The 17,804-nt window shown below is 41.1% G+C and overlaps 3 protein-coding genes across 3 annotated transcripts; 1 reads left to right on the top strand and 2 right to left on the bottom strand.

Moving 5' to 3' along the window:
- Positions 1 to 270: 270 nt before the first annotated feature.
- Positions 271 to 5,205, bottom strand: gabpb2a (GA binding protein transcription factor subunit beta 2a). The gene is made up of 8 exons (XM_053612962.1): positions 5,087 to 5,205; positions 3,397 to 3,504; positions 2,976 to 3,143; positions 2,472 to 2,666; positions 2,259 to 2,367; positions 1,976 to 2,131; positions 1,580 to 1,698; positions 271 to 739 (listed from the first exon to the last, which is right to left on the bottom strand). Exons 2-8 carry the CDS (start codon positions 3,502 to 3,504, stop codon positions 479 to 481), a joined length of 1,116 nt encoding a protein of 371 aa, XP_053468937.1. The 5' UTR covers positions 5,087 to 5,205; the 3' UTR covers positions 271 to 478.
- Positions 5,206 to 6,030: 825 nt separating this feature from the next.
- Positions 6,031 to 8,742, bottom strand: mllt11 (MLLT11 transcription factor 7 cofactor). The gene is made up of 2 exons (XM_053613283.1): positions 8,333 to 8,742; positions 6,031 to 6,779 (listed from the first exon to the last, which is right to left on the bottom strand). The coding sequence occupies exon 2, from the start codon at positions 6,771 to 6,773 to the stop codon at positions 6,510 to 6,512; it is 264 nt and encodes an 87-aa protein (XP_053469258.1). The 5' UTR covers positions 6,774 to 6,779; positions 8,333 to 8,742; the 3' UTR covers positions 6,031 to 6,509.
- A 750-nt stretch (positions 8,743 to 9,492) lies between these two features.
- psmd3 (proteasome 26S subunit, non-ATPase 3) lies at positions 9,493 to 17,264 on the top strand. Its single transcript, XM_053613282.1, has 12 exons — positions 9,493 to 9,776; positions 10,530 to 10,720; positions 10,882 to 11,019; positions 11,203 to 11,339; positions 12,748 to 12,938; positions 13,444 to 13,547; positions 14,178 to 14,292; positions 14,476 to 14,595; positions 15,194 to 15,297; positions 15,441 to 15,596; positions 15,686 to 15,736; positions 15,924 to 17,264. Exons 1-12 carry the CDS (start codon positions 9,617 to 9,619, stop codon positions 15,999 to 16,001), a joined length of 1,545 nt encoding a protein of 514 aa, XP_053469257.1. The 5' UTR covers positions 9,493 to 9,616; the 3' UTR covers positions 16,002 to 17,264.
- The last annotated feature ends 540 nt before the right edge of the window (positions 17,265 to 17,804 follow it).

The raw sequence follows: 17,804 nt of genomic DNA, 5'->3' as shown, positions 1-17,804 counted from the left end.
TGATGATTGATTGATTGATTGATTGATTGATTGATTAATTAATTAGAGTTACATGTAAAAGTCGTACAGGGAAGTGACATCACAGTGAAATTGGAGAACAGGATCATCCCTGAATCAGTGCACTCACCGCAATAAAAACACAAATAACCCAAGACCCGGATTTAGAAATTGCTCACAATTGGTGTATTATAAAGAGTAGACTTTAAATTTGGTCTTCAACAAAACAAAACAAAAACAAAAAACCAAACAAAACAAACAGCATTTTCTCAGGCAGATGGTAAATACGGATCATTTGACTAAAGCAGAAGACAAGTTATTAAAAATATGAAGGAAATTAGTAGAGTTTCTGTCTTTCTTTTATAAACTTGTAGAAGTTTTTCATCTTCTTGATCCAGAGCTGAAAAAGAACACACACACACACACACACACACACACACACACACAGGGACGTAAACGTGCGAGTCCGTGAGGCGAGGCGTTAGGAGACGTCAGATGTGGAGTCGATCTCCTCTGTGTTGAGCATCACGTCTCCATCAGCCAGGAGCACCACCTCCTCCTGCTCCTCCTCGGCCTCCTCCTGCTTCTCCTCCACGCACTCGCCATCCTGCGTGATCACGCGCTCCGTGATGGCCTCCAGCTGCATGCGGTACTCCTCCGCCTCCTGCTCCTTCTGCAGCAGCTGCTGTCGGTACAACTGGGCTGCCATGTTGGCCTCGGCCAGACGCCGCTGCAGCTGCTCCTGTAGGCCACGCCCACATTAAAAACACGCTTACACACCATGTCCACTAGTCACACTCATCCCTGGGGTTATGTTACACAATATACAAGATGAAGAATGAAATGTAGAAGCAAACTGTCTCGTGCGCCCCCTGGTGGCGGTTTAAACTCACCCATATATATTACTTCAAACTGAGACGTGCGTACGCATTAGGAGACGTACACGCATTAGGAGACGTAAATGAGACGCGTACACGCATTAGGAGACGTAAATGAGACGCGTACGTATTAGGAGACGTAAATGAGACGCGTACGTATTAGGAGACGTAAATGAGACGCGTACACGCATTAGGAGACGTAAATGAGACGCGTACACGCATTAGGAGACGTAAATGAGACGCGTACACGCATTAGGAGACGTAAATGAGACGCGTACACGCATTAGGAGACGTAAATGAGACGCGTACACGCATTAGGAGACGTAAATGAGACGCGTACACGCATTAGGAGACGTAAATGAGACGCGTACACGCATTAGGAGACGTAAATGAGACGCGTACACGCATTAGGAGACGTAAATGAGACGCGTACGTATTAGGAGACGTAAATGAGACGCGTACGTATTAGGAGACGTAAATGAGACGCGTACACGCATTAGGAGACGTAAATGAGACGCGTACGTATTAGGAGACGTAAATGAGACGCGTACGTATTAGGAGACGTAAATGAGACGCGTACGTATTAGGAGACGTAAATGAGACGCGTACGTATTAGGAGACGTAAATGAGACGCGTACGTATTAGGAGACGTAAATGAGACGTGTACGTATTAGGAGACGTTAGTGTGTGACGGAGCGTCTCACCGTGTCTCTAGTGTCGATGTGATTAGCAGAGACGACTTCGATTTTCCTTCGTCGTACTGGAGGTTCAGCTTCTTCATCCAAAGACTCCTGTGTGAACTGACTGGAGGGAAGGGCCAACACTGAAACACACACACACACACACACACACACACACACAGAGGAAAGTAACTGAGACACAACTAACACACTGTACAAGCCAATGATGTTTAAATAATATTAATGAGTGCATAATGAATATGAAAGAGGGTTGTATTTTATCCTGTTGATATGGACGTTTTAACCTTTTCTGAATATGTAAATATTATAAAGATGTAAACACTCTCGAACCCTCAGAACTAGAACTCACCACACACGTGTGCTGACAGAAAAATAATAAACACTTCTTTCCTCCTTTACCTTGCCGTCCGTTCTGCATCGTGACGTACAGCGGCTGTGTGAGTCTCGTCTGTAGGTGACCCTGCTGATCTGTTACTATGGTAACCACCCTCTGTCCAGAGTCACTCATCACCTGTTGGTCCAGAGCACTGACGGCGACGGCGTCCTCACCGTTACCTGCAGAGACACACACACACACACACACACAAGGTTCAATTAAACTGAATAAAAATAAATATAAAAGCAAACAGACATTAATAAACTCTGCTGTGTCATTAGTGTAGAGTTAACTCAGTTCTCGTACCTGAGTTGGGTTTAACGAGATCGGCGATGTTGATTACTCCTCCCTGAATGATGAACTGTGGCGCGATGGACGATTCTGCATTCCTGTTCATCTGCTTCTGCATCCCCTCCTACACACACACACACACACATAAATATAGATGGATATATTTGATCCTGTAAGAGAATTAGACAGTGTGTGAGCATGAGAGAGAGAGAGGATATAACATCACACCTGCAGGAGATTGGCGAGTTCTGCATGTTGGATGTCGAGGGCGATGTCGAAGGGCGACTTGTCGAACTTGCTGAGCGCGTGAATGTCGGCTCCGTGTTTGAGGAGTATCTGAGCAACGTTGTGGTGTCCGTGCTGAGTGGCCCAGTGCAGCGCCGTCATCTTCAACATGTCTTTAGCGTTCACGTCCGCGCCGTTCTGACAACATACATCACACCCACATACACGTACATCACACCCACATACACGTACTCACGGGAAATATACTGCCTTAAAACTTCTGGGGCAGACCACACCCACCCCAGGGGCACGTCCCAAACAGATTAAGCCCCATTATGACTGTACTCACCTGGTGTAACCAATACTGTGCTGTAAGGTTCACTCTACCTGTAGGGTTCCTGCTACCTGTGCAGTGTTTATCCTCACTACGTATAGAGTAATATGGTGGATGGGGACGCACTCACGGCAGAGGGAGATGTGAGTAGAGGTAGTGAAGAGGTGTCTCACCCTGATCAGTAAGTCGACGATGAGCTCGTGGCCCTCGGTGGCGGCCATGTGCAGCGGGGTCCTGTCCACTTTGGTGCGGGCGTCCTTACAGATGCCGGCTCTCAGCAGCACCTCGGCCGTGGAGCGATGACCGTACTGCGCCGCCAAGTGCAACGGAGACGCCCCCAACTGTACGGGTTACAAACACACAAACTGATGAACAAAATAATAAATCATCCACAGCTCCACCCACACTGTGAGACCGGGACGGCTAAACTCAACACGGGGTGACATTACAGGATTTTGAGAAAGTCTAATATCACAATTAAAAACAAGACATCAAACACAATTAATTTTGGCAGTGACTGTACAGTCCTCTCTCACACACACACACACAGGGACGTAAACGTGCGAGTCCATGTGTGTGTGTGTGTGTATTTACCCAGTCTGTGGTGAAGGGGGCGCCGTTGGCCATCAGCTTCCTCACTTCTTCATCCTCACCGTTACGCGCAGCCTCTAAAAGCCTCTTCCCCAAATCCACCAGGGACATCTGGACCAGAAACATTAATATAATATAATAATATAAATAACTCATTCCATATTTCTACACTGTGCATTGTTTTAATAAAAATAAAAGAGAGGGAGAGAGTGAGAGATCTTTTACTATCAGAATATTAAAACACTGCTGTTGAGATCTGGATTGTGATTGGTCAGGTGTTGATTAGTTCTCTCTACCAGCAGCTCTGACAGTAGCGCAGCTGCACATCACAGCTTTATATACACATTAATACACTCGGTCTAATACGTTATTGTTTCTATAGCAACAGCTCATTCACAGCATAAAGTTTCCTGTAAGTAAGGAGATGTTTATGTAACGTGTAAGGAAGGAGTCTCCAGTGTCAGCGCCGTGTAACAATCAGCCGTAAAGCTGTAACGTTAACTTTTCCCACATCTTCATCACAGAGGAGTTTACACTCTGCTTTCACACTTTAATATCATAAATATAAGAAATACTAAATTTATATAAATATAACACACACACACACACACACACACACACACAACCGGGTTAATCCTCTAGTGTTCCAGATATTTCTACATCAGTGTGTTTAAAATAAAAGTGACACATGTGTATATACACACACACACACACACACACACACATATATACATACACATACACACACACACACACACACACAGTGTCTTTTTATTACATTTATTTAATCATTACAAACTGATGTGGTGTTTAACTTTTCATTCAAATCTTTTTTTAAATAGCTGAAATATTTTTTAAATATAAACTGAATTTAAAACATTTATGAATAGCTTGTTTACAATTTGTTTATTAATAATGAACTGATTTAGTATTATTTATAACAGTTATTTTATAACGTAACTACTGTTTGTGTGTAACAATATTAATAATATTAATAATATTAATAATAACATTAATAATATTAATAATAATAATAATAATAATAATAATAATAATAATAATAATAAGGTGTAGGAAGAGCAGTACAACTGAACAAAGTCACTAAATCAAGTAAAATCTCTGCAGATAAAAGTTGAAATTAAACTCATTAATATTTAATAAAAATATCAATTAAAATCCACAACAGCGAGCTGCAGAACACTTGAACATGAACACAGCTGCTAAAACCAGTCAGCTCGTCCCTGTTAACTCCACACTTCTGTCTAAACTCAGTAAACAACACGGACTTTCCTCGACTTTATTTTTATTTGTGAAGATAAACTAATACATTTCACACAAACCTCACATTATTCACACCATTCGATAACAACCTGTGCGTAAAGTTCATGTTATTAAACTTATAAACGCATAAAAACCTAACCTCACACAGCTGGAAGACAACCCCAAGCCCTTATGAATGATAAAATCCTAAAATAATCATATTTATAAAAGTTATCATGTGAATATTTGCAGGTTTAAAGTGCAGCGCGAGCGGAGAAGTGGTCAAGGCAGTGCGCGCTGTTAGCATGGCTCAGCTAGCAAGCTAATCAACTAATGTTGCCTAAAAACCCGTTAGCACAAAAACATGCAGATAATAAAACCCCAATATTCCTGAAATCAAAAGGTTGTTCATATATAATTTAAATTCACACACCTTTTCACTTTCACGCGCCCGCTTTCACACTTTAACTCAACTTTTGTCCACTTTTAGCTAGTCGCTTCCCACACAAACACTTTCTCACGCTGTATCCCAAATCCCCCGCGTTTATATACAGAGTGCACTAGGTAGGGCGCACATGTGCCCTTAATACAGAGTCACTGTAGTGCGCTTATATAGGAAACGAGGAAACATTCAGGACTCTGCCGATCGATGCACTGATTGGCTACAGCCACTTCTTCTCGTTTTAGCCTTCAGCGTTAGAGTTTCAAATGACGGAAGTTAAATTTTAAAGCGATTTGCCTTCATGGTTTTATTAGTTTGTGATATTGTTACGTTTTTGTTAATGTTGTTATATAAATTCTTTGACTGCTCTGGAATAGCTGCATTTAAAATGATCACAAAGAAAAAAAAAATGAAAGTGTGTTTGTATTAAAGTAAAAAAACTGTTTTATCGCCACTTGCTGGTCTGGAGAGAAACTGCACCGTAAGTACAGTGCAAGCTAGACGCGCTTATTTCATGTTTAGATTTATACATCCTTATTTACACAAGCTGCTTTAATCATTTAAATGCATAAATCCATAGTTTACCCACGCTTGTTTAAAACTCTCATAAGTGCTTATTTAATATGCTTCATATTTTTGATATAAAAAAACCCACTTAACATTACACTAGATCAAGTTCTCTATATTTTATCAAATATAAAAATAAATATGCTGTAAAACGTCCTGTGATGACAATTTATAAATCCATTTGCTCCAAAAATAAAGGACATTTTTGACATTTTCTACAATGACCAGTTTGTTTTCAGTATGTTCCTGTCATTTTGCTCATTTTCAGGTCAAATCTTTCATCATTTGTGCAGGTGCTGTTACAGATAAGACTCTGAGGCACAGTTGTTGTATAACTATAAAAATTATTAGTGACAGGATCTAAAGACATGACTGAAATATAAATCTGTGTAATTATTACAGTTATTATAATGTGAATGTGGCTGATGTTTAAAGTGATGATGAAACACAGGGACACCACTCAGAGAGAAAACACTGTCCTTTATTACACTCCACTCTATCACATTTAATAAAAGGGATTATAAATCATCACGTGGGACTGAAACACTGAGATGTAGAATAATATGTTTTACAGGTGATGCAAACATGATGGCTGTGAATACGACCTGCGGTACGAGATGATGCTCAGGCTGAAATTTACACTTTTTTACACTTTCATCTCCATCAAAAATCTACGTTTACTTTCTTTAACACTCGAGACTCTGACCCATGTCAGTGCTGCGTCAGGACAGAAAACACACGATTTAGAGAAAAACTAAATTGCTGTAATAATCAGGAGGCAATGAAGTGTCAGGGGAGGAGCTTTTTAGCATGATGGGCGGGTCTGTAGTTGTATGGGGGCATGGTTTCACAGCAGCAGCAGGCTGAAGTCCAGCATGTCGATGCTGGCGATGGGCTCCTTCCAGTAGTTGAAGGAGGAGAACTCTGACAGCTCCATGTCATCATCTCCATCCAGCTTGGGAGAACTTTTCCCCGTTTTCCCGGACAAAGACCCATCCTTGGATTTCGGCTCGGCGAGTCCTAGGTCCTCGAGTTCGGACAGGTCCAAGGCGGCGACGGGCTGCCTCCAGAACAGGAAGGAGTCGAACTGGGTGCTCGTCATGTCCAACATTTTAATCTAGAAGTGAACAACAAAGCAAAGACTTTAAAATGTTAATTCTGTCAGAAATGAAAGACGTGATCAGTGCGTCGGTCTTCAGATCTTCTCTGTAAATAAAATACACCCCCAAATCTTCTTTAACCCCCTCAACAATCTCATCGTCGTGTAAAAGATCAGCTATAATAATATAATCCAAACTTCTATTTTTACCATTTAGAATACTAAAAGTGTTCAGAAAACTAATTGAAGCTTTATCATCATCTGCTCATGGCGAGGGTTCTGCCAAAACGCCACCTTCACACGTTGGTGGGCGGGGCATGTAATGGGCGTGGTTCAGGGGGAGGGGTGATACCAAACTTTTCAGAGGAAAAAAGGGGTCGTGTTTGTGCTCCATAAATAACCTTAATATCCGATACAATCCTATATGGAATAGATATATTTTAAATATATAAAATGTACCGTATGAGTTAATTTTTTATGATTGGACATTTTCTACAGTATACCACAATATATTCTTAAATGTCTGAGATTTTCCCCTTAAGAGTAGCTTTTTAAAAAATAAAATAAAAGGGTGAATTACAAACATCTGAATATATAAAATATCTAATAGACTTAGATATTGCTCCATATGGAACAGTTTTAATTCTGTTTATTACATTTATATTTTATAGAGTATTAGGACAATGTTTTAGGTTGTGATTCACCTCATTAAATAATTCAACCTGGCAACCCTGTACACCACCATGAACAGTTTATGATTTAAAAAAAGAAAAGAAGAAAAAACAGATAAAGTCTAGAGTTCACTTTAAAACTGAATTTAGTGTTTATAGTATTAGTTTACTTTGGACAAACAAAATATTTTTTTAATTTGTGGATTTTGCTGTGTAATAGAGATCTGGGTTGCCAGATTGGGTTCAAATGCCTTATGAATATCCTAGACCACATCAGGCTTGAACATGGTATAAAATAAAAATGGTAAAATAGTTAAATATTTATAATTATTATATTTAATTGACATTAACTTTGTCTAATTTGAACATTTGGGATTCAAAATGGAAAGCTTTATTAATAAAGATTAATAATAAAGAATGATAATCAGTTAGTTATCATTGAAGCAGTGTGCCTCAATCTGGCAACCCCAGAGCACTGATTGCATTTATTATAAGCGACCCATTGGTTTAGATTTGTTTTTGTTTTTTAAGAAACAAAATGTTTAAAACGTATATTATTTTATAGATATAATAAGTATGTAAGTGTGTGTGTATTTGGAGGAATGTTTGCCGTAGATATTTAAAGATATAGCCTTGTGACTGAGCTGGGCTAAATATAAACACATTTCTGACATATTTATATCCAAGTAAAAATACTCATCATCTAAACAGCTTTAAAATTAAAATAAATCTGAGTTCAAGGCTGCATTAGAAAGAGACAAAGCTGTTAAAGTGATATTTATGCGCCGTTACCTCATCATCTCTACAGAAAAATCAGCTCGTGGAGCGTTTTAAAGACGCGACTGAGGAAAGATCTAGAACAATGATGAATATAAGGCGAAATATAAAAGCATTTACTACCTTTGTTGGTGATCTCGAACCTTTTTAATCTGCTGTCGGTGATCAATTTAGTATTAAAATGCGCGCTATGCCGCTTTTCCCTGTCGGCTTCAGTCCACACCCTGTCACACAGCAGCCCCCTTTATATCACCCGCATACTAGCGCACTACACAGCACGTGAGAAGAGTACTTTATCATCATGGCCGCGAGACGGCGTATGACCTTCCCATACTATTTAGTACGCTAGTACGCGGGCTTTGGAGTAGCCCTGGCAACGCGCGAGCCTGCCTGCCGCTGTTAGAGTCTCTGAGGCGCCGCCATGCTAATGTGTTAGCCACAGTGACAGGTGCACTGATTATCCATCTGTGGTGGTAAATAAATGCGTTTCTACACGTTATTACATCATATTTTTACTTCATATTCGGATTATTTTCTTTATTAGTCCATGTGTAAAGATAAATGTTTACTTTTAAAAACAGTAATAATAATAAAATAACGATACTAAGAGTTGTAGTCAGTTTACGAACAGGAAACTACATATACGCTTGAGCAACGCGGGATTGTACACCAATCAGAACCTACCCTCACATCCGGGGACTTTCGGCTGTAAAGCCTTCAACTAGTGATGTGTATCATAGAATGATTCTTTTTTTGTGTGTAATTCGAGTTATTTAAAATCTTATCTTTGATATTATTATCTCCTCTCTCCTTTTTTCCCTGCACTTCTCATCTCTCCCACTTTCTTCTGAATTATGTAAAACTATCTACCTTTCTTCTCCTTATGCCATTGTTTTCGTCACGTTTCCTTCAACCTTTTCTTAATAATACTCTTGATTTCATTCCTACTTTTACTGACTGATAAATTAATGTCGTTGTTTTTTATGGCTTCTTTTGCTGCCTTATCTGCTATTTAATTTCCTTTGATACCACTATGTGCCGGTACCAATAAAAATACCACAGTAAGGCCCATCATTTGAATTCTGTAAAATGTTTGCTTCACTTCTATTAAAATGTCTGGCCTGCTTTCCGAGTGACTGTACTGTAAGCTAGTCAGTGATGAACTTGTGTTGCTAATAATAGCGCGATCGTTTTCCCTGTATAAATGATCGACTCCTCGGGAATCGATTCACCTGACTTGTTCGAGTCACTCCTGATCGCGCGTGACTGTCTGACTCCCAGGATCCTTTGCGCCCCTCAAATACTTGCCAGTCATTCTGTATGTGCAGTGGCGCTCGCGGGCCTGGTGTTTGAGCTGTTGTTAGATTGTTTAAAAGTTTCGAGGTATTTAACGTTTCCAGATTCATTATGAAAGAAACGGCGAAGAAACGCGAGAAGGCGAAGGAGAATAAAGCGGAGAAGCAGAAGGAGAGCCAGGGCCCCGAGGCTCAGGATGTAGAGATGCCCGAGGAGGAGAGCTCTGCGGCGGCCAAGCCGGCTAAAGAGCAGGACTCCATCACCCTGGAAGGTTTTAATCACAATTATTCTCCATTAAACACAACATCATCATCATCATCATCATCATAATCATTACCATCATTTCTCAGTGCAGATTAGAGAAAATAACTATTACAGCGAGTTTCATAAACAACACATTAGCTTAGCTTGGAGTTAGCTTAGCCTAACTAGCTAGTGGCAAGGAATGAGTGTTTAGCTGAATTGTTCATGCTAGCAGACAAAACATTATATGCACCTCAGTTATAGTCTTTATTTATTTGTATTTTTACTATAAGCATTTTGTCTTGGGTCAGTTTTGTTTTTGGGACGCAGCCTAACCGAATGCAGTCGCCTTCATGATGACGTCACGTCATAAATAAACATGTATAATCACTAAGAGCTGGACGATGTGACAGAAATATCAGCATGTCACGTGACCCTATATATATATATATATATATATATGTGTGTATATATATATATATATATATATATAATATCAATCATCAGTGCTGTGTTTAACAGCTTTATTTTTTACAAAAATAAATCAGCACAGAAAAGAATCAGGACACAATTTAGATATTACTCACTTGCACCAGCTGTCACTTGAAATATAAATAGTCTTGCTGTTTAGAACATTTTAAAAATAAATTTTGGGATTAGGCATTAGGGCTTACTCGAGTCTTGGGTTAAGTCTGAAGGACCTGGGGGTTTGATATGTGTAAGCACACTCACTCGAACGTGTTTAGTGTGTGTGTTATTGACGTGTATCTCTTCTCCGCAGACATTAAGGAGCACGTGAAGCAGATCGAGAAGGCCGTGTCGGGGAAGGAGCCGCGCTTCGTCCTCAGAGCCCTGCGTGCTCTTCCCTCCACCAGCCGCCGTCTCAACCCCAACGTCCTCCACAAAGCTGTCTCAGGCTTCTACACCTCCAACGCTGCGGGCAAGGAGTTCCTGCTCAGCTTCCTCGAGGAGGTCTCTCTCACACACTGCAAACACTGGATTAAAACTGAAACAGAATTTTCAAGTGTGCAGTGATTATAAACACACATCTGCTGTTAGGTGAACACCGTGTGCGGCTGTGGGGAGGATTAAACGTTGTAGTGTGCATGTTTAATTTGAGTCTCTATCTGCAGCCGATGGACACGGAGGGAGATGTTCAGTTCCGGCCTCGTACCGGTAAAGCAGCAGCTGCTCCTCTTATCCCTGAAGTGGAGGCGTATCTCCAACTGCTGCTGCTCGTCTACCTCATCAACAACAAACGCTACCCTGAGGTACAGGGGGAGGGTGTGTCTGTGTGTGTGTGTGTGTGTGTGTGTGTGTGTGTGTGTTGCACCTTCAGACTTTTTATAATAGTAATTGGTGTGAAAATCCACCCAATGATCCAGTGTGTTTAAGTTCTTTAAACCTCTCTCTCTCTCCCTCTCCCTCCCTCTCTCTCCCGCTCTGTGTTTCAGGCTCAGAAGGTGTCAGATGACCTGCTTCAGAAGATCAGCTCTCAGAACCGCAGGGCTTTGGACCTGGTGGCAGCAAAGTGTTATTATTATCACTGCCGAGTGTACGAGTTTCTCAACCAGCTGGACACAGTGCGCAGGTAACACAAACACACACTAGTGTTTCCCACAGCATTTTGTGAGATTGGTGGGTGGACCTCCGACCCTCAAGGGGGGTTCAGGTGCATGCTTATGGCGGCAAAACATCCGAGCGCCTTCTTGACACCGGGATTATTTACCAGTTGTTAACAGACAGGAAGTGTTCTACCAGTTTACTAGTGGTCCTTTGGATTCTTGGGATGTTAATAGACAGCGATCCATCCAGCTGATATCATCATATCAATAATCATTTATGTAGTAAGAGTCTTCATGCTTAATTGTGAGCCGCAGATAATAAAGCATTGGCTCAGTAACAGTGGCTTGTGACTTTACTGTCGCGACTCGAAGCCACTGACGCCAACGTCGGAGGAGGAAATACTCATTTTAGTGAAGGATTTAGTTCCAAGTCTTTTATACAGTCGTCTATGAATGACTGGTAAATATTCCCCGTATTTACATCTATTATTACACAATGTAGTAAGTTGCGAGGGTAATCATTGAAAACTATCAACAAATAAATTTTAAAAAATGAATGACTCGTCTGAAGAGTGTCCGTGGATAATGCCATGTCTTTCATGCAGAACAGGTAACTTCACTGACGGTTAGTCTCAGTGACACTCGGCCAATCAGAACTGATTTCAAGAAAAATGATATTTGAGGTTACAGTCAAAGCCAGTTGACCCCGCCCACTGCTGACGAAAAGAAAGAGTGCTCAGAAGCAGTAGTTGAGGAAAGAAGCAGGTCCTGAGCGTGGGAATGGTTTTACTTGCACATACAGATTTTTCACAGTACTGCATGCACGAGGGTTTAAAACGAGCGCAAGTGTACATCTACTTTCCTCTCTCGCTTGTAAACAAGAGCTTTTAGCTGTACTCGTATATCGAAGAGGGCTTTGGCTGAATGCTCGTCACATGTCACGTCTCTGCCTGAATCTGCGGTAGTTCTGACTCCTCCGAATGTTGTGGTGTTCCTTGATTTTGTGTTAATTTCTGCCATCCTGAAATCCTCGAGGAACTGAAGTGCTTGTATCTGCTGTGTTTACTGTCTGTCCACTGCTGACTCGTCCCCATCCCCCACAGCGCCCTCTAATGTTCGGGCTCCAGTCTTTACAGCTCACATCATCATCATTCACCCTTCATGTACAGAAGATAGAACAATACTCTTTATTTTATATGTATAGCTCAGTGATAAAAGAATATTTAAAATTGCTGATCAGTGTGATGACTTGTAATATTAATATTAGTATAATTTAATTATAAATAAAAAATGTTTTATCTGATTTATTTTGAAAATATTCTTAGTTTATTTAATCGTAAATATTTGCTTCTCTTTTCATTGTAATATGTGAAATATATTTAAATTTCAGTAGGCGTGTATTTGGGGTGTAATATGATGATTATATTTCGCCAGCTTCCTGCACACGCGCTTAAGGACGGCTACGTTACGTCATGACTCAGATGGTCAGGCCACGCTGCTGAACCTGCTGCTGAGGAACTACCTGCACTACAACCTGTACGACCAGGCCGAGAAACTGGTCTCCAAATCCGTCTTTCCCGAACTCGCTAATAACAACGAGTGGGCTCGCTACCTCTACTACACCGGTAATCACTTCCTGTCTCTCTGCTAAACCGCTAATCGCTTCCTGTCTCTCTGCTAAACCGCTAATCGCTTCCTGTCTCTCTGCTAAACCGCTAATCGCTTCCTGTCTCTCTGCTAAACCGCTAATCGCTTCCTGTCTCTCTGATAAACCGCTAATCGCTTCCTGTCTCTCTGATAAACCGCTAATCGCTTCCTGTCCCTCTGATAAACCGCTAATCGCTTCCTGTCCCTCTGATAAACCGCTAATCGCTTCCTGTCCCTCTGATAAACCGCTAATCGCTTCCTGTCCCTCTGATAAACCGCTAATCGCTTCCTGTCCCTCTGATAAACCGCTAATCGCTTCCTGTCCCTCTGATAAACCGCTAATCGCTTCCTGTCCCTCTGATAAACCGCTAATCGCTTCCTGTCTCTCTGCTACACCGCTAATCACTTCCTGTGTGAAGAGTTTTTGTGTGTGCTGTAATGACAGATCAGCGTTAAGTCCGTGTGTGTGTGTGTGTGTTTCAGGGCGGATTAAAGCCATTCAGCTGGAGTACTCTGAAGCCAGGAGAACTCTGACTAACGCACTGCGTAAAGCACCACAGCACACCGCCGTCGGCTTCAAACAGACCGTGAGTGTCACTTAATATCATCATCATCAGCTCTCTGGTCTGCAGTAGAGACTGACCTATACACGCTAAGGCCAAAAGTATGTGCACCCCTGACCATCACACGTATGTGCTTCTTCCCCAAACTGTTTCCACAAAGTCTGAAGCACACAGTTGTGTTGAACGTCTCTGTACGCTGTAGCGTTACAGTTTCCCTAAGAACTAAGAGGAACCCAAACACTGTTCCAGCACGACGCAAAGTGCACAAAGCGAGCTCCATGAAGACGTGGTGTGTGAAGGTTGGAAGGAGGTAGAAGAACTCTAGTGTCCTGTACAGAACCCTAACCTCAACCCCACAGAAGACCTTTGGGATGAACTGGAGTCTCTTCACATCAACATCAGCGCCTGACCTCAACCTCACTAACGCTCTTGTAGCTGAATGATCACTAATCCCCACAGCCACGCCCCCAAATCTAGTGGAAAGCCTTCCCAGAAGAGTGGAGCTCATTATAACAGTAAAGGGGGAATCAATCTGAAACGGGACGTTCAACAAGGAAGCACACAAGTGTGATGGTCAGGGGTGCACATACTTTTGGACTTAGTGTTCACTGATTTTACACCTCTTGGGATGATTCCCCCCTCTCTCTCTCTCAGGTCCATAAGTTGTTGATCGTGGTGGAGTTGTTGCTTGGAGAGATTCCAGACAGACTGCAGTTCCGGCAGCCATCTCTCAAACGCTCTCTCATGCCCTACTTCCTCCTCACTCAGGGTATCTCTCTCTCTGTCTCTCTGTCTCTGTCTGTCTCTCTGTCTTTGTCTCTCTGTCTCTCTCTGTGTGTGTTTTCCAGTTCCTATTCACATAATGACGCAGAAGCATATTCTGTATATTATATAAAAAGAATGTTGATGATGAATATTTTTGAAGAAAAATAACGTGTGTGTGTGTTTACAGCGGTGAGGACTGGGAACTTGGCGAACTTTAATCAGGTCCTGGATCAGTTTGGAGAGAAGTTTCAGGCCGACGGGACGTACACGCTCATCATCCGCCTCAGACACAATGTGATTAAAACCGGTGAGAGAGAGAGAGAACACAGACCTTCACTTTACACTGTCATATTTCATCATCTCTGTCACACATCTGTTCATCTGGACCGTTTCATTTCTCCTCAAAAATATCAATTCATATTAAAAATGGAGGAAGATGTAGTGATGCATAGTGAAGACAAAAAAATCATCAGTTAGAAATGAGAAATATGATGCGTGTGTGTGTGTGTGTGTGTGTGTGTGTGTGTGTGTGTGTATATATATCTGATATACACGTTATGTTCATAGTTCTATATATATTTGAGATAATATGAACTGTGTTTATATATAAACAAACTATTGAAATATGACCTGACAAAATATAAATACAATTTACTTGAATACGTTATTTAAAATGTTATACACACAATTAAATTTAAAGTGTAAAATTAAATTTAAATGTAAAATTAAATTAAAATGGTTATGCATATCTAATGTATATGTATGTATTGTGTGTTTTATTATAAAATTAAATAATAATATAAATCTATAGGATCCAAAAATAAAACAATTACAACATTAACTGTAATTAAGAATAAGCTATAATAGAAAACAATGAAATAAAGTGATTGTGTGTGTGTGTCTAGGTGTGAGGATGATCAACTTGTCGTATTCGCGGATTTCTCTGGCTGATATTGCTCAGAAACTGCAGCTGGACAGTCCTGAGGATGCAGAGTTCATTGTGGCAAAGGTCTGTCTCTCTCTCTCTCTCTCTCTCTCTCACTCTCTCTCTCTCTCTCACGCACGCACGTGTGTGCGTGCAAGCACGAACTACACGAGAATAATGACCAGATCACGTTGTTGTATTTGAGTGTTTTGTACGTGTCTGCGCAGGCGATCCGTGACGGTGTGATCGAGGCGAGTATAAACCACGAGAAGGGTTACGTCCAGTCCAAGGAGACGGTGGACATTTACGGCACCCGGGAGCCTCAGCTCGCCTTCCACCAGCGAATCTCCTTCTGCCTGGACATCCACAACATGTCCGTCAAGGTAAGAGCGTGACCATGTGACACGGTGTAGATCAGAAGCTGATCTCAGATTCTCTTCACTTCACTCAGGGTGTGTTTACTTTCCCACAGGCCATGAGATTCCCACCTAAGGCCTACAACAAGGACCTGGAGTCTGCAGAGGTACGGAATCCATTCATAATAAACTCGTTATAACTTCCTGTGTATGAGCTGTTACTATAGAAACGATACAGTATTAGAGCAAGCGTGTTAATTATACCTAAACCTGTGATGTGAAGCTGCACTACTGTCAGAGCTGCTGATCTCGTGATGTGCAAATTAGATCAGAGAGAGTGTGTGTGTTTTACAGGAACGCAGGGAGCGAGAGCAGCAGGATCTGGAGTTTGCTAAAGAAATGGCTGAGGATGATGACGACAGTTTCCCATAAATACAAAACTGAAACCTGCTGATCTTCTTCTTCTTTTTCTTATTCTTGTTTCTTTTTTTGTTTTGTTTTTTTTAGAAAAAAAAGTCTATGTGCCCTCTGTTTGCCGTGTAGTAAGTGCTCGGTCCTGTAGGATACCACTTTTCTGCCTGGATACACACACCCACAATATTTATGATGATTAAATCAGACATTTATTCAGCGTGCGCTCTAACCTCCTGAATCCCGCGCGCGCGCACACACACACACACACACACACAGTTAACAGGTGTGCGTTTGGCCCAGTTACAGGGTGTTTTATTAGTGAGATTTAACCAGAATTCAGTTTATAACCGCAGTAAGAGTCAAAGAGCACGTGGAGTTAACTGTATGCAACGCAATCAGAAATTTAGTAGAGATTATGAAGATGAGATGGTAATTACTGGTGTAATAAATAAGATCCGACGCGGTGTTTGAAATATAAAGAGGTGTTTTAGTGCAGTCAGGCTCGATATGGAGTCTCCCAAACAGATCTTACATCTTTATATAAACACCATTATAATAACCATTTAACATCAACAGCAAACATCCGAAGCATCGTTTACTTCATAATGAAATGATCATGGGCTAATCAGATATTTATCCATTTATTATTAGTATATCAGTATACGTTTAGGCCGAACTTAAATACTTGATTTGTCCATGATTATTTCTTAATAAAGAAGAAAGTTCATGTCGGTTATTCTAAGGAAACGACGGATTTTGTAAGAACCGTTAGTCAGCAGATAGTTAATGAATACATAAACTGTTATATAACGGTAACTATTACGTAACCGTGACTTATCTGTACTTCTCATATTACCAACTAATGCTTCATGAAGTTACCTCATATATTAACTATGGGTAGTAATTATTAATACAAGACCCATGGTGTAAAGTATTAGCTGTGGAACCTTGTGCTTGATATAAAATTGATAAAGGTACCATTCATTTTGTAATCTCTAATAAATTCCTGCATTTGTGCTGGTCTGGGTTAATAATCCGGCTCATCTGGAGTGAACCGACTGAGAAATTCTGCTCACTGATCGCCAACACTTCTGAACAGGTTAAATAAATACGTAGAACTTTTACCCCAGTTCGCTTTGATGATCTGTTGATTTCCCACGCCGGCGTTCTGCGGCAGGATGATGCAACACCGCTCACTCTTCTGTAGAATGAAACAGACCTTCATGTGGTGATGCAAGTGATGATTCGGTGTATTATTAAACGTTGCTTTTCTATGATGAACTCTTCCCTGTATTATTGTTTAAATGTGAAAATCTTCATTCGATTCATTCAAGTTTCAGTAACAGTAAGTTAAAAATTATTCTGTTAGGCCTTCCACTAAAGATGCCAATTAAACCCAAAAAAACAGCAGAAGGAACGACTGAAACCCCGAGGGACTTTCAAGATGACTGTAGCGGTGAGGTTAGCACCGAGACTAACAAGGCCGTGCTAGAGGGGATCGCTGCTCTACAATCAAATTCTCAACTGTTAAAGTTGGAGATAGTTGAGGCTATCGACAAGAGACTAGGACCAGTTCTCGATCTCCAGTTAATTCTGCTCTCTAAAAAGAGACTGATGTCACTATCTCGTCCATGAAAAGGACGATGGACAACCAAGCTGAAACAATGGCAGAGCTCGAACGTAGCACAGCTTCTACTCCTGACATGAACTCCCAGCTACAATACTCTGTTGAAAAGCTGACAAGTGGCGTCTTAGAGCTCAGAGAAATGTCCGGATCTGCAAAGTCTCAGTAGAAGGCAAAACCTGCGCATTCTGAATATT

Source organism: Ictalurus furcatus, chromosome 24 (genome assembly GCF_023375685.1).
Source record: "Ictalurus furcatus strain D&B chromosome 24, Billie_1.0, whole genome shotgun sequence".
Classification (NCBI taxonomy): Eukaryota; Metazoa; Chordata; class Actinopteri; order Siluriformes; family Ictaluridae; genus Ictalurus; species Ictalurus furcatus.
This window is presented reverse-complemented; position numbering and strand designations above follow the sequence as displayed.